At 51.5% G+C, this 14,985-nt stretch overlaps 6 protein-coding genes across 6 annotated transcripts; 3 read left to right on the forward strand and 3 right to left on the reverse strand.

The window, feature by feature from the left end:
- Window positions 1-298: 298 nt before the first annotated feature.
- Window positions 299-1,837, forward strand: FPRO_01269 (uncharacterized protein; the record flags this gene model as incomplete). The annotated part of the gene is made up of 5 exons (XM_031233349.1): window positions 299-348; window positions 418-516; window positions 572-577; window positions 635-714; window positions 765-1,837. 5 exons carry the CDS (start codon window positions 299-301, stop codon window positions 1,835-1,837), a joined length of 1,308 nt encoding a protein of 435 aa, XP_031075204.1.
- Window positions 1,838-2,104: 267 nt separating this feature from the next.
- Window positions 2,105-3,304, reverse strand: FPRO_01268 (putative DNA-directed RNA polymerase; the record flags this gene model as incomplete). Its single annotated transcript, XM_031233360.1, has 2 exons — window positions 2,105-3,184; window positions 3,239-3,304. 2 exons carry the CDS (start codon window positions 3,302-3,304, stop codon window positions 2,105-2,107), a joined length of 1,146 nt encoding a protein of 381 aa, XP_031075205.1.
- A 1,210-nt stretch (window positions 3,305-4,514) lies between these two features.
- Window positions 4,515-4,746, forward strand: FPRO_01267 (uncharacterized protein; the record flags this gene model as incomplete). Its single annotated transcript, XM_031233372.1, has 2 exons — window positions 4,515-4,531; window positions 4,587-4,746. The coding sequence occupies 2 exons, from the start codon at window positions 4,515-4,517 to the stop codon at window positions 4,744-4,746; spliced, it is 177 nt and encodes a 58-aa protein (XP_031075206.1).
- Window positions 4,747-5,142: 396 nt separating this feature from the next.
- On the reverse strand, window positions 5,143-9,809 carry FPRO_01266 (uncharacterized protein; the record flags this gene model as incomplete). The annotated part of the gene is made up of 3 exons (XM_031233383.1): window positions 5,143-8,900; window positions 8,954-9,608; window positions 9,708-9,809. The coding sequence occupies 3 exons, from the start codon at window positions 9,807-9,809 to the stop codon at window positions 5,143-5,145; spliced, it is 4,515 nt and encodes a 1,504-aa protein (XP_031075207.1).
- A 654-nt stretch (window positions 9,810-10,463) lies between these two features.
- On the forward strand, window positions 10,464-11,374 carry FPRO_01265 (putative proteasome endopeptidase complex chain PUP1; the record flags this gene model as incomplete). The annotated part of the gene is made up of 2 exons (XM_031233394.1): window positions 10,464-10,589; window positions 10,688-11,374. 2 exons carry the CDS (start codon window positions 10,464-10,466, stop codon window positions 11,372-11,374), a joined length of 813 nt encoding a protein of 270 aa, XP_031075208.1.
- Window positions 11,375-11,966: 592 nt separating this feature from the next.
- Window positions 11,967-14,289, reverse strand: FPRO_01264 (related to DSF2 Deletion Suppressor of mptFive/pufFive mutation; the record flags this gene model as incomplete). Its single annotated transcript, XM_031233405.1, has 3 exons — window positions 11,967-12,075; window positions 12,140-12,278; window positions 12,330-14,289. The coding sequence occupies 3 exons, from the start codon at window positions 14,287-14,289 to the stop codon at window positions 11,967-11,969; spliced, it is 2,208 nt and encodes a 735-aa protein (XP_031075209.1).
- Between the last annotated feature and the right edge of the window lie 696 nt (window positions 14,290-14,985).

A 14,985-nucleotide genomic window follows, 5' to 3' on the forward strand; every position in this document is an offset into this window, starting at 1 on the left:
TCATGTTGTTTGAATATTGGTGAAAGCTTGATGGAGATATACATTATTGCCTGGTGTTTAGGTTTAGGTGCTCAAAAGCATTACTCACCTTGACCCCACCCTCACCGAGCTTCACCGAGCCAGCTCCAGGCAATGACGATCCTCCCCCACGCACGGATCCTTTCAGAGCTCCTTACCTTATTACCTTAGTAACCAAGCTGCGGGCCACTCTCTGATCTTACATATCTCCCTGCGAACCTACTCATACATTCTTTTGGCTTGTTGTCCGTTTACTACAAAGTCTTTGGAAATCTTCAATATGACTAGTGTGGCTCAGGAAGCTGCCGGCGGCTACGAAGACGCGCGATGGTAAGACCCTTGAGCTGGGAGCTGTTGGAGCTCTTGAAACCACAAACAAACAACTGACCACAATGCAAGGAAATACCTCGACCAAGTCCGCCGTAACGCAGGACCATATACCGACCCCGATGCTACTGCACCGGAGTTTCTGGCGCAGTTTGAAACGTTCAAAGTTCTGTGAGTGTTGATGTGCACATGTAGCATCCTATGAAAGCCATGCTAATTTGTGTAGCGTCATGTCAGTCACCTCTCTTGAAAGAGTCAAATGTCCGGCTCACTAACTTCCATAACACAGCGGCGCAGGAGGCCTAGGATGTGAAATTCTGAAAAATCTTGCCATGTCGAGATTCAGGAACATTCACGTAATAGACATGGGTCTGTGAATCGTCTTTTCTATCAAAGATCGCTGGCTCACCTTGCTCTAGATACCATTGATATTTCCAACCTCAACCGCCAGTTCTTATTCCGAAAAGATGATGTTGGCAAATACAAAGCAGAGGTAGCCGCTGCTTTCGTCCAAAAGAGAGTCAAGGGCGTCTCCATCACAGCCCACAACAACCGTATCCAGGACTTTGACGAGGAGTTTTACAAGCAGTTCCAGCTTGTAATTTGCGGGCTAGACAGCATCGAGGCCCGCCGCTGGATCAACGCCATGCTTGTTTCTATTGCCGAAGACGCTGAAGACCCTGATGCGATAAAGCCCCTCATTGATGGTGGCACTGAAGGTTTCAAGGGACAGGCGCGAGTCATCCTCCCATCCATGACATCCTGTATCGAGTGCCAGCTGGATATGCACGCCCCGCGCGCCGCTGTCCCTCTGTGTACTATCGCCTCAATCCCACGACAACCCGAGCACTGCATTGAATGGGCTCACGTCATTGCTTGGGAGCAAGAAAAGCCATTCCCGAAGCTTGACAAGGATGACCCAGAGCATGTAACCTGGCTGTTCCAGAAAGCGCTTGCTCGTGCGGAAGAGTTTGGCATCCCTGGTGTCACTTATTCGTTAACGCAAGGAACCATCAAGAACATCATTCCGGCGATCGCATCTACCAATGCTATCATCGCCGCTGCATGCTGCAACGAAGCTTTTAAAATCGCGACAACCTCCGCCCCCTGTCTTGGATTCGACACAAACTACATGATGTACTCTGGCAATGACAGCATCTACACATACACCTTCAAGCATGAGAGGAAGGACGACTGCCCTGTCTGTGGACGCCAGGCTCGCCCTCTTGAAGTCAACCCCAAGTCCACTCTGCAGGAGTTAATCGACTCATTCGCGATTCGCCCCGAAGCGCAATTAAAGAAGCCATCGATCCGTGCTGAAGGAAAGACTCTATACATGCAATTCCCTCCAGGTTTGGAGGAGCAGACACGCCCGAACCTGAGTAAGACCCTCACAGAGCTTGGGCTCGAAGACGGACAGCAGGTGGTTGTCACTGATCCTGCGTTCCCCCTTGAATTCAACTTTTACTTCAAGTTCAAGACAAGTTCTTGATTCTCGGCCAAGTGGTCAGTAAAGGGCGTTCGGGCTTTTGGGCATCTTTAGGCGTTGAATTAATGAACGAGAGGTACATGATAACGACTCAAAAATACTAGATGAGTATTCTTTTAGGGGGCAGAGAGCAAACGGGTGACGAATATTGTGATGTGGTCATGGTATCATTCCTTTTTATCTAACCGTAGAGACCGCAGAAAACAAATCAACCCAAAAATTATGATACTGCGCCGAACAAGACCCGAAATCTCTTGATGATATAGTAGGCTACCTCGCCATGTTGATAACTTGCTGCTCAAGCTTCTTGCACTTGAGCTTGAGGTGCTTAACTGACTCGAGAAAAAGCTCATCGCTATCCCATTGCCCTGTGCTCTCGATGGAGAAGATAAAATGATCTCGCCTTCGGCCAAGCTTCACCTTGCCCTCAAACTCCTTGTGTCGTAGAGCCTCTCGGCTGACAGTGTCCTTCATCGCATCAACAACAACGGCCTTAGTCTCGCCCTCCTGGCCCTCATAACCGCTACCAGACTGAGCAGCTTCCTCTGCCGTAACCTTTTCGAGGCCGATGACACCCTTGGGGAAGCACTTGGCAAACTTTTCGGCGTCAGTGCCCAAGATAGGCTTGGTGATGGTAATGGTAGGTAGGAGACGATAGGAGGCTGTCGCAACAGGAGAGAACTTGGCATGATCGGATCCAATTCCCTTGTGCATATGCATGGCGAGGTTAATGGTCTGTCGGGGTCGCAACTTGGCGATCAAGATGTCTGGGTTCGTGGGCGCAATGGCGTCCTCGCCGCTGAAGTACTCAGCCTGCTTGCCGGTAGGAACGAAGACGATGTCGCGCGCATAAACGTGGGCGTTATGGTAAGCTTTGAGAGGGTCGTTCTCAGCGGGCGAAGCGTCCTCATTGACGGTACATGTCACGTTGAGCTCGAGGCGGACCGTGTTCCAGTCGAAGCAGCCGGCATAAGGGTCCTCGCCAGCCTCTGGCTTCTTGTGCCACTTGAGAAAGTTGTGCAGACCCTCACGACCACCCTTGAAGGGGATGAGTCCAAGGCGATGCGCGAGAACCTCGTCTTGAATGACAGAGGTGTTGTTCTCGATATAAACGTTCTCGATGGCGAGGGTGGGGATCTCGGAGAGTAGAATACGTCGAAAAGCGTTTGCGAGCGAAGCGTCGATTCCGACAAGAGAGAAAGAGGCGAGGAACTGATCGTTCTGGTGGAAATTTACGGAGAACGCATCGCGGAAACGATCGAGCGTGAATGCGAGGTCTTCGCCAGGGTGATGGCCTGGGTAATCAGTCGAGGTGATGTTTGTGACGGTTTCCTTGTTGATGCCAACGGTCTGGGCGCAAAAGTTAGGTTACAGTGCATTCAGCATTGCTCAATTGAAGTTTACCTGACGATTGGCAATTTCCTCTGCAGTAGGAGCTTTTCTCCACGCAGCCTGCTGTGTGGGTGCCATTGTGGTGCTGGGTATTAAGTATTTGCAGACTGGTGAGTAGGCGTGGTGATTGTAATAAACGTATGTCGGTGATGAGCGAAGCAAACAATAATTTTTTGAAGCCCCTCCAAGGTGAAGATTCGGTGAGTGGAAGGTGAAGAATGTGGATAATCCAAGGTGAAGAACTAATTAGTTAGGTAGTTAGTGGATCCCGGGCTGCCAATCTTGCCTGCAGAAAGAGACGGCGCAGGTTTCCCCACTCGTCTCCGAGACCGCCGACCGTGCCCGACCCATGCTTCGGTGGGTGTCGGCTTCAGACCACGGGCCCCACTGACGATGAACCCGGAGTTTGGGCTGCGAAGCTGCAGGTACGTACCTAATATTATGAGAACATGGTCTGATGACAGTGACAATGTCAGTCGAGGTGGCTTTGCACGAGGACAGCCTGCGTTGAATTCTTTCATGAGGAAGGGCATTGCTATTGTTGTTGAGAGCATGTAAATCTCATCTCGTAAAACCAGAACCCTGATCTGATGATGAGCGACTTCGGATCATTTACGCCGCATCACCCAGACACAGGCCCTTGAAAGCTCGCTTGTAAGACGAATCTCTCAACGAGTCTTTTTCGCCTCTTGTCTAGGATGCCGAGATTGCGCCCCTGCTCCTCCGTAGTCGGGAAGTGTTCATGTAACAGACTCATTCACCGGGCCGGCCTCTGGCCACATCAGCGCACCCAATCAGTCGTCGTCCATCGCCAGACTCCCATCCCCAAGCCATCATGAACAATACATACATACTAGGATCCCCTAGACCAGCTGCGGCGCACTTCATCCTCCTCGTTCCTGGGGTCAGGCGCAGGCTCTACCCCCGCTGAGAGATGCCATCGCTTCCCTGTCCGGGCAACCCGTACGACGTCAGTATTGCGCCCATGTCCTCCAGTCAAACTCAAAGTCCTCGGCGTACCCCTGCTCTGTCCTCAAAGTTGATGCCGGTCACACGTGCAATTCAAACGTCCTTTCAGTCAGTCACCAGAGCACAACCGGTCCGGCCAAGCAATCGTTTGTAATACAATGTATGTAAGTTGATTTGATCAGAGAAGAGATCAGCTATATAATACTCGCCGACTTCCCACCTTTTCTCCAATTCATCAATCGGATCTTGAGAAATACACCTAAGCACCGTCAACAACATCTACCACTTATACACGGCAACAGACCAACAACCTTTCAGGATGCTCTCCTTCGTCAAGTATGTCGATTCGATTCTCGTTCAAGACTCCCATCACCTAACGGTGGCCTCTTAGCTACACTCCTCGACCTCACCCCGAGCACAAGAACAAGGAACATTGCCGGGTTCACTCTAACCCATCAAACGTTCCTCGCGATATCTCCAACAATACTCCAGCCACAGACCCCAAGTCTGCCATCCCACGATCTGCCGCTCCGCCTGCTCCAGCAGCCTGAGTGAGTTGACCGCTAGTTTAATGCTTGCACGACATATGTCTTCATGAAATTCAACATCGGAGGATACCCGAGGAGTAAAATGGCGTTTGTGTTTTTTTTTTGTTTTTGTTTTGTTTGTAGGGAAATCAATTGGTCGTAATCAGGTCGACAAAACGGCTTATTGAGCTGAAATTACGATTCTCGTAGTCGAACTAGCTGCAGAGCACTGTCATGACCAAAAAAAGGAATATATATCACAGGGGGGGGATAACATTAGCTATCCGGGTAGCTGCTTTGGCCAATTGATACACTATTTAAAATCTAAGATACAGTTGCTTGGTTACTCCATGCCCTATTCATCACCATGTTCTGTCTTGTTTCGCCGTGATAATGTCCATCCTGCGTCATTGTCCTTGATTATTCGATATCCTCCATATTCCAAACATTGACACCTCTCTTCTCGACGCTGCTCTTAAGCTTGCCCAATACCGCTTGCCGTCGTGTTCTCTTTTCCATTAAGTCACCCTTCTCCTCTCGACTGAAGCCACTAAGTTTCTTGCGCGGGGGAGTGGCTCGAACAGATGCACCCAGAGACATGCTGCCCGCAAAGCTATGGCGCAAATTTCTTACGGGCGTTCCTTCGGGGGAGAACATGATGCTCCTCCTTCCCTGTGGTGTCACCATAGGAGACCCCTCCCGGCTTGTAGAGTTGAGACTGACTTTGCGCAGCTGGTTTTCGAGAACGTCGATGTCTCCGCTGCGCTTCTCAACCATCGCCGTCATCTTCCCAATAGTACGTATCACCGCCTCGACCGTAGGAACGTTTGTCTTGCCTTTGCCTGAAGCGCCAGAGGCGGTTGCAATTCTTGTCTTGAGCAGCGTTAAGGCTTCTTCTGCATCAGCCAAGAGCTTCGAGAACTTGGCGAATTCGCGTCGCAGTTCGTTCTGCTGTGTTGCTTGCTCCGCACTCAGAGGCATAGATCGTGTTACTTCGGCCTGGTCAGGGTCGGTTCTGATCATAAGGATTTGTTTCAAATCCTCCTGTTTAGCTCGAAGGCGATGCATATCTCTGCTAAGTTCGTGACAAGCATCGAGTTTAGCGTCCAAATCACGAACCCGCCCGTCCTCAAGATCATTGTACAGTTCATTGTCCAAGATGTTTCCCAACTCATCAACCTCGCAAAGAACCCAGTCTTCGGGGTCATCAAGATCCTCTTTACTGCGTCCACCCTGCTTGCAGTTCTCCGTGTGGCCCTTGATGAATGACTTGACAGTTCGCGCATTGAGACCGAGTGTATCAATCATCGAATTGATATCGCGATAGACTGCTTCAACTTGGCTTGGAATGCTTTCCTTGGCAGGCGGAGCGACGTTTGAATGGGCAATGAACTCATCCAGGGACAAACTTCCTTCCACTTCTGATGCCAGAAGCTTCTGAACTTCATCATCATCCTCGTCAACTAATGGCTGGGTTTCTGCAGCCTCCTGCTTGGCCTTAATCTTACGATGCTGGGCCACAAATGGATCTTCTGACGCGCCAACGTCTCTGCTGGTTATGGAAGTGCCCATCTGTGATTGTCTATTTCCGAGGAGATGCGAGGCAATTCCTGGGGCACTCACAGATCTCATGTTCTCTGACCTGAGGACCCTATTCGGCACTGCCCCTCGAACCGGACTCGGGGAGCGGGGGCTGGTCGCGTTAGGTCGTGGGAACACGGGGGCGTTGCGGCTAAGTTCGCCAAACAAAGGCCGCGAGCCTTCTTGATTTGTTCGGGGGCTTCCAAGAGCATGCCCGCCAGGTCCACCAAATGAGCTCTGAGGTGTGTAACCGGGAGTGAGGTTGCTGACTGTCGGGCTCAGATCCTTGGCAACATCGATACCACTGCCCTCAGACCCGCCATCCTCATCCTCATCAACTCCTTCTTCTCCTTCTCCTTCCTCTCCATCATCGTCTTCCTCTTCGTCGTCATCTTCGTCATCCAGATCATCACTATCGTCCGAAGGCGGTCCGGCGACGGCGGGGAAAAGGCTCGAGGGCGCCTTTGGAGTACCATCTGGTTTGTCAAAAACGGATCTTGGTTTTGCAGAAATGATGGGTTCAGACGGGAGGGGGGCAGCCGAGGCAGCCGATTCCTTGTCTGTCGGTTTGGATACATGAACAAAGTCTGGCGGCAAGGGGGCATCAGAGTCCTCGGCCGCTTTAGCAGCAGACGAGAAAGATTTGGGCTTGGGAATGAAGTCTGGGGGCAGAGGAGCGGCTTCAGTCTTTGATGCCGCTGATGAGGAAGACGATTCACCAACAGCAAAGCTAGCCTTACTGGTTGTGTCCGGAGGCAGCGGGGCATCATCTTCTTCTACCTTGATTTTAGGGTTTTCGGCCTCGGGGCTCTTAGCCTTAGACGGCTCAGACTTCTGCCCAAAGATTCCTGTGTAACCGCTTGGCTTCTGTTGTCCTCCGAAAATACTGGGCTTTGGTGTGTTCTGCTGCGATCCGAAAAGGGTTCCACCAGCCTTGGGTGTCGCAGAGGTTGAACTGAACAGCCCGCCGCTGGGCTTGGGGGTACTCGATGGAGATCCAAAAAGACCAGTGGGTTTCGGTGTCTCCAACTTGTTTCCAAAAAGCCCACCACCAGTGGAGCCAAACTTCGATGGTTGTCCAAAAGTTGATGTCTGGGGGGCTGGTGATGTTGCAAAGCCGAACTTAGATGGCGCAGGTGTTGTAGTTGGCGTTGTGGACTCGGGACTTTGTTGCGCAGGGAATAGCGAGTCCTTGGATTTTGCTTGGGGGGTCTCCTCCGTTGCTCCCGCGGTATCCATTTCCTCATCCCTGGGTGTTGGCGTCGTAACTTCGGGTTTGTTAGTCGCATCGGTAAGGGCTGATCCAAAGTTACTGCCAAACAGAGAACCGCTGGGTTTAGCTGCGTCGTCCTTGGCAGACCCATCAGGCTTGAAGGAACTCTGGAGCTTGAAAGGGGTAGACCCAAAAGGACTGCCAGAAGATTGTTCTGATTTGGCCGGGAAAGCTGTTTCGGTATTTGAGGTAGATCCAAAAGGACTGGCAGCGGGTTGACTGCCACTGCCAAAAACGCTACCACTATTATTGTTATTCACAGAAGCAAATCCACTCTTACTGGCGAATCCAGCAAAGCCCCCTGATGCAGGAGCATTTGATGGAGAATTGGACGCCGCCTTGCCAAAAGGGCTTGTATTGTTGTTGTTTGCGAAGCTCGAAAATCCCGACTGGCCGAAAGCAGGCGTTGCAGCTGACGCTCCACCTGACGCTGATGCCCAAGGAGAGCTCTTCGCGCCTAGCTGGGACGATTGCCCAAAGCCGATGGAACTAGGTTTGCCGAATGCCGGGGCAGAGGTGGCTGCAGTATTGCTGAAGCCGCTTGAACCAAATACAGCGCCCCCTGTGCTAGGGGCAGCAGAACCGGTGTTGGCACCAGCCCATGGAGAGGACTTCTGTCCAAGCTGCGAAGCTGAGCCGAACGCAGAGGGGGTGGGATTGGAAAAGGGCGATGCCGAAGCTGCAGGACCGGTTTGGGTTGCTGGAGCTGGTGTCGGCGCTGATGTGCCCTCAACCACAGCCAAGTGAGGATACGAGGTACCTTGTCTGATAGAGTCGTTATAGACTACCCACCAAGCGCAAAGCACACCCTCATGTGTGAGTACCCAGAACCCAGGTAGTGGACCTGGCGATTCTTCCAATTCGACGTCCGATGGAATAGGCTTGTAGACCTTGTCCTTGCCGGAAAGATCGAGAGCTACACCGATCGGTGTGGAATCATCCATGGAGTCAGACATTGGCAATGTTGGTCTCTTGGTATCATCCAAGAACTCTGTCATCGTGAACACTCCGGTGATAGCATCTGCAGGCTTGTCCGTAGCCAGAGGTGTCTTGGAACGGCTCAAAACGCCCATTTCCGAGGCTGCGGTAGAAGCGACAATAAGCATATCTTGGAGAGCGGGTGGAAAGTCTCGGAGTCGCAGAATCGAGTGATGCGGTGTCTTGTCTGATCCAAACGGCTCCACAGGATCGGTAAGCTTTTGAAAGTTGAAAGATGATGGTGGTTGGCGCGTAATAATATGGTAGATAGAGGTCGGCGGTGATTCGTTATTTGAAGTATGGATGGACAAGAACAAGTGGTTCTCGAGCCAGGTGAGAGATGATACTGAGATGATGTTAGCCAATCTTGACGTTAAATGAAGCCTTGCAGTTACGTACCATGAAAGTCACCCACGCTCGGCGGCTTAGGGATCTCTCCTTTCCCTTCTCCTTCTGGAGTCATCTGGAAAATTGTGCCATCACCCAGACCAGCGCATAGTTGCTTGCCTTTGGAGCTCCAGCTAACACAGCTCACTTGGTTTTTAAGAACGCTGCTGATTTGCCGCTCTTTCAGGTTTGCCATGTGCAAATTCCCGTTGTTCGTAACGATAGCGCAAAGCTCTGCCTTCTCAGGGGTAGGGTTCGGAATCATGACTCTCAGGGTTTCGCCGTTCGTTGATAGCTCGAAAGCCGAGTTTGTTGATCCAGATAGCAGGCTCTGAACCTCATAGACAGCCAAGCCGCCGCCAGATTCGGCGGAAAGGATTAAATAGTTTTCATCCGCAGTAAATGATAATTGCGAAACTCGCATCGGCATAGGGATCTTGAGCTGAGGCTCGAACTCGCGAATATCTGAGTCGCCATCTTTGGGCTTTTCGAAAGCTTTTCGCACCGATTCGGTTGTGGCGATGACAACTTGGTCGGGACCAGCAGCAGCGACAAGACCTTTGCGCGAAGCGACGCTGAGAAGCGACGCGGTAGAAGATGGAAGAGATGACCACGCGGATGTAAGGCGAACCTTGGCGTCGCCGGCGATAGAGAGAAAACCGAGGTCCTGTACAGATTGGGGGTGGTTAGCATCACGTCCATGAAGTCAACAAAACAAACAAGACTATGAAATAAAACCATCAAGTTAGAAGAACAGCGCACCCACCTCTGTCTGAATTGTCTCCAGATCAGGGCCTGTAGTCAGTCCTCCTGCTCCTGCCGTACTCCCGAGCATGGCGTTTCCTGAATTGCCAAAGCTGAAAGCCATGACTGTAGCAGAGTAGCCGGCCTTGGAGAGAGGACCTGAAGTTCATAAATTTGCCTTCAGCATAGGAGTGGGCTGGGGCGACCAGGGTGAGCTTTGGCCCAGGCAGTGGTAGGCTGGGGGACGTGCTTTGCCAGATAGTGATTGGTCCGATTGATGCACCTAGAGGCGCAGAAGACTTAGAAATTGCTGATGATTTTAGATGATACCTCTAAGAGCTGGGGATGTTTTGAGTTTAGGTTGGATACGAAGCTTCATATCAAGTCGAAGCTGCCCAAAGAACTCATTGACTTCAATATGCTCTTGCCAAACTCCTCCTCACGTGTTAAAGTTTGAGCCACTGGTTACTCGGTAGGCACTGCTCCAGAGCGTGGTCTGCCTGTCGTGCCTATAAGGTTCGACCAATCAGAGCGCGCCGATGTATGTGGCTGTAGGTGCTCAGTGAAGCTCAACTGCTGGAGGCAGCTTTTAGCCTCGTCATCAGCTCTGCCTTGTTAACCTCAACTCGTCTCGCAATTGTCAACGACCAGCAACATCCCCATCGCAAAATATACCTGAGCGATCTTATCGTTTCTCGCGATACCACATTATCCTGCGGATACTCGGGCAAATCAACTATCTTGATATTTTCAATCGGGGTATCATAGGTCGCTCAAAATGCCAGGCTTCGACTTCTCAAACTACAACCGCAATGCGGCTCTCCACGCCCGAGGAGTGCCTCTTCCCAGGGCCACCAGCACTGGAACGACTATTGTTGGATGCATATTTGATGGTGGTGTTGTGGTAAGTGATACCTTGCTGTCTCAAGCGCCGGTCTTCGGTCATTGAATGGAGCTACCGCCATCCCACCAAGAGCTCAGCATTGACAACATTTCCGTTAGATTGCTGCTGATACTCGAGCCACATCCGGCCCCATTGTCGCCGACAAGAACTGCGAGAAGCTTCACTACATCGCTCCTCAGATCTGGTGCGCTGGCGCCGGTACCGCCGCTGACACAGAGTTCACCACCGCCCTCATCTCTTCTCAACTCGAGCTGCACTCCCTATCCACAGGTCGCAAGCCCCGCGTCGTCACCTGCATGACCCTCCTGAAGCAGCACCTCTTCCGCTACCAGGGCCATATTGGTGCCTACCTGGTCGTTGCTGGCGTCGACCCTACTGGCACCCACCTCTTCACTGTCCACGCTCACGGCAGCACAGATAAGCTTCCCTATGTTACCATGGGCAGTGGTAGCCTGGCAGCTATGAGTGTGTTTGAGACGCAGTGGAAGCCCGACCTTAACCAGGAGGAAGCCGTGAAGCTGGCGAGCGATGCCATTCTTGCTGGTGTCTGGAACGATCTGGGCTCGGGATCAAACGTGGACGTGGCTATCATCACCAAGGACAAGACAACACTCAAGAGAAACTACATCAAGCCCAACGAGAAGGATCCCAAGCTTCAGAGTTACCGTTTCCCCAAGGGCACGACGGCGGTACTGAACGAAAAGATCATCAAGAGGGACGAGATTAAGCGGTACATTAGCGTGGAAGACGTACCCGTGGAGGAGAAGATGGACGTTGACAGCTAAATAGAGATCCTATCGGAACTTTAGATGAGGTAGACCACGGCATGTAACAACACGCGATACCAGTACACTACACACTGGGTCACTGAACAGGCCTTTATCTGTGGCAGGCGGAGTTGTGACTGATGATGCCAGTGCAGCTCAATACAATATTTCGAATGCAATTAATTTACAAAAAAGAAAAGGCAAGTTTTTGTCTACTTTGAGTGCCTCTGCTTTTCGCTAGTCCTTGGGTATGAGATGCAGTGTCCAAGAACGTGTTGAATAGAATAGACAACCACCGTACTACTATTCAAGTAGCGGTGTCTTTGCTGTGCCTGGAATAGGCATAATAATTCATATCACCCTTTCATCGGGGTATGGTCACTAAAAGTCCTCATCTAGAATCCGACACTGAACACGAAACTGAATCCAGTTCCTTAACCTGGATAAGTTCCAGCCCTGAGCAGACGTTACAGGGAGCACAAGAATATTCCTCCTAATCCCCATGAAACCCCCAATGCAATGGAAAACCAGTAAAAACTCCGATTAAAATGGGTATGTCGAAGATGTCATCATTATCATAGTAGGCGTGTCACTGAAGCGGCTCGTGAGCTCACTTCAGTCCAAACATGTTTCTGGTTCGAGATTTGCTGCGGGCCTTCTTCTTGTCTTTCTTGGACGCGGTTGACTCGCCGTCGTCATCGTATTTGGCCTTGTGAATCCTGTTCAACGTTAGTGAGCATAAAGGTATATTGCAGGTTATATGCTCTGGATGTCGAGACTTACCAGCTATTCCCGACCATGCTCATACCCTTGGCTTCAGCCATGCGATAGAATTTGGCGCTCTTCTTCAGATTCTTTTTGCATCCAATACCTTGTGCATAGCAGAAGCCAGCTTCAGCCAGCGCATCGACATCGCCCCAGTCTAGGGTCTTGGTTAGCAATTGGCCGTTAATGGTTCATCTGGGAAACCTACTACCGGCGATCTCGAAGCACCTGAGAGCCAGTGACTTATCCTGCTCAATACCCCAGCCATTCATGTGACTCACTCCCAATTCGTAAATGCTCAGGGCAAATTGGGCTTTTCGAGTTCTTCGTTCCACAACGTCAACATGCTTGCCCTCCTTGACATGACTCTCGTCATCCGCGATCTCGACACTAGCGCATTCCGCGGCCTTTCTAAGCCATTCCACGCCCTCTTTCTGATTAGCACGCATACCCCATCCATGACGGCAGGCAAGCGCATAGAGGAGCATAGCGGTCGGGTCACCTAGACGTGCTGCATATCTGAGGTGGTATGTGGACTCTTTGAGGTCTCCACTTTCATGACATGCGATACCCTTCGCCAAGTGCTCTTCTGCACTCATTTCTGATGCTGTAGGTGCTGTCGAGCGAGCGGTTGGGGGTGGTTTGATCGTGCTTGCTGTGTCACTCGTGGCTATCGACACGGGCGTTCGACCTCGGCCTCTAGGCGCGTCCTCTGATGCACGCGGCTCCTCAGCAGATGGTCTGCTTGCAGTCGGTGATAGCTGGGGCATCGGTGGCGGTGTCGTCTCCGAATGAACCTTTCTCAGCTCGATTGATGCCTTCGGCATTGAGCTACTCGACGCCAGGGAATCGTCTGGAACGGTATTGGCGGAGGAACTTGTAGGTCGAGTAGGAGGTGATGGTGGAGGGGCATTCTCAAATCGGTGGACGTCGCTTGGGGGCACCATGGATTGTTCCCAATGGAAGGAAGCCTGCGGATTATTTTCATCTGGTTCCGCGCGCTGAATGGTCTTGCCTCTCGGGAGTGAGAATTTGGAATAGATGTAGGATGGCGCACCCTTATCACGGTCTTCGGCCTGTTGCTCAAGGAAAGCCTCACTATGCATGCTCACTGGTGTATGAGCCGACTCATCAGCCAAAATGAACGAAGGCTGGCTATCAGAGGAAGCTTGTCTCAAGGGTAGCTCCATACCAGGTGTGCCAGACCTGCTCATAGGTCTTGAAAAGTTGAAAGACGGTCGAGGAAGCGCAGAGGATTCGGAGCCAATGGAAGGAGATCGTCGATAAGAGCCTACCGCAGGGGATGTCATTGCACTTGCAGAAGATAGCTTCCGTGGAGGTAGTGAGTGAAACGAAGCCGCCATACCACTAGAGCCATCCTCGTCAGTAGGCAATGCCGGAGATGAGACATTGCTGGGTGTACGTCGTCTTTGATGAAATGAGGTCAGAGGTGGCGCCAGTCCGAGTTCATCATATGAATGCTTGGGCTTTTCTGGTGAGCAGGTGACTGATTCGCTGATCGAGCCGCTTGGTCGTCGGGCAGAAAGTAGCGAGGCAGCGTCGTCTTTCCGAGACGGAGATGATTCAACTCGCTTGTCAAACTGTGACTGCGTATCACTATGTAACGGTGAGGGCGATCGTTCCCTCCTGGCGCCGAAAAATGAGCCTGTCTCATCAATGTGATCTAATACCCGTCCTCGAGACGGAGCTCGTGGAGGCACTGCGGGTACCTCTTCATCGGGAGTAGGCGGTATTCGGCTCATTCGTGGATGCATAGACACAGGGCGCTCAGCGTCATCGCTGAAGGCATCCTCCACCTCTGTCCTTACCGCGAGACCAGAACTAGGGCGCAGAGGGGGGTGATCACCGGCTTCGGAGCCTGAATCTTGTGACAATGAGCGAAAGTACTCAGAGCGACCCTGGACGATTAATGGGCTCTCAACAGTTAGAGGAGGAAGGCGACTCATTCGGTTGCCCTCTTTAGCGCTTTCTTGTAATTGCCTTGCGAGCAGGCGGCTTTGCATGGCGAAAGCGTCCAAGGGGGACAGCTCAGGAGGAACTTCGCCAGCAACATGGAGGCGAGGTGAGCGCAAGGGTTTTGAGACTGTAGAAAGATTGGAGTTCGAAGAATCCGATCGCAAATCTAGTAGAGACGGACGTGACGACATGGTGGTCGCTTTAGAATAAAAGTCTAGCTATGGAGGCGTGTTTCCATGCAGACCAGGAACTTGTGAAGCCAAGCACAGATGCGAAAATAAGACGACAGTCGTTTCGGTATAGTTCCAAAGCGCTCGAAATCTGCACAGTCAGGGGAGGTCGACGTATTGCTGCGCTGAGTTTATGTGAAAGTGAACAAGTTGTCGCAACTCTCTATGAATCGAAGAAGCGATTGTCTAAGCAAATATATTGCGTGAGAGCATAGAGTACAGTGCAAAACGGAGGCCTGCTGTCGATCTTGGTGGAAGAAAGCAAATAATTTGTGATGGTCAAAAGACGTCAAGAATGACGGCGAGTCGAGGGCGAGAGGTAGTAGCCAAGGAGGGATCGGCGTCGGAGAGGGAACTTGCGCGGGCCGCGCTATGCGAATTGTGATACGGAGATGGTCGCTGGAACAAAGTTGAAACAAGCAAAGAGCCAGAAGACCAGATGAAGTCGTCGGTTGGAATGAGAGGCGCTGTGAGGTCGATGGTAATGCGACGCGCTGCCGTGACGTATATTCAGGGTACTGCGCTCTTCAGCTTCAATGGCCGTTGTTGGTGATCCTCGTGGGGTGACGGACAGCACTGAATGACGCTGATCTATGCAAGTAGGCTTCGAAATCGACAGAGCACAGCCACAAATAGTCTGAGAGAAATGAAAAGAAG

Source organism: Fusarium proliferatum, assembly GCF_900067095.1.
Source record: "Fusarium proliferatum ET1 genome assembly, contig: FPRO_scaffold001, whole genome shotgun sequence".
Taxonomy (NCBI): domain Eukaryota; kingdom Fungi; phylum Ascomycota; class Sordariomycetes; order Hypocreales; family Nectriaceae; genus Fusarium; species Fusarium proliferatum.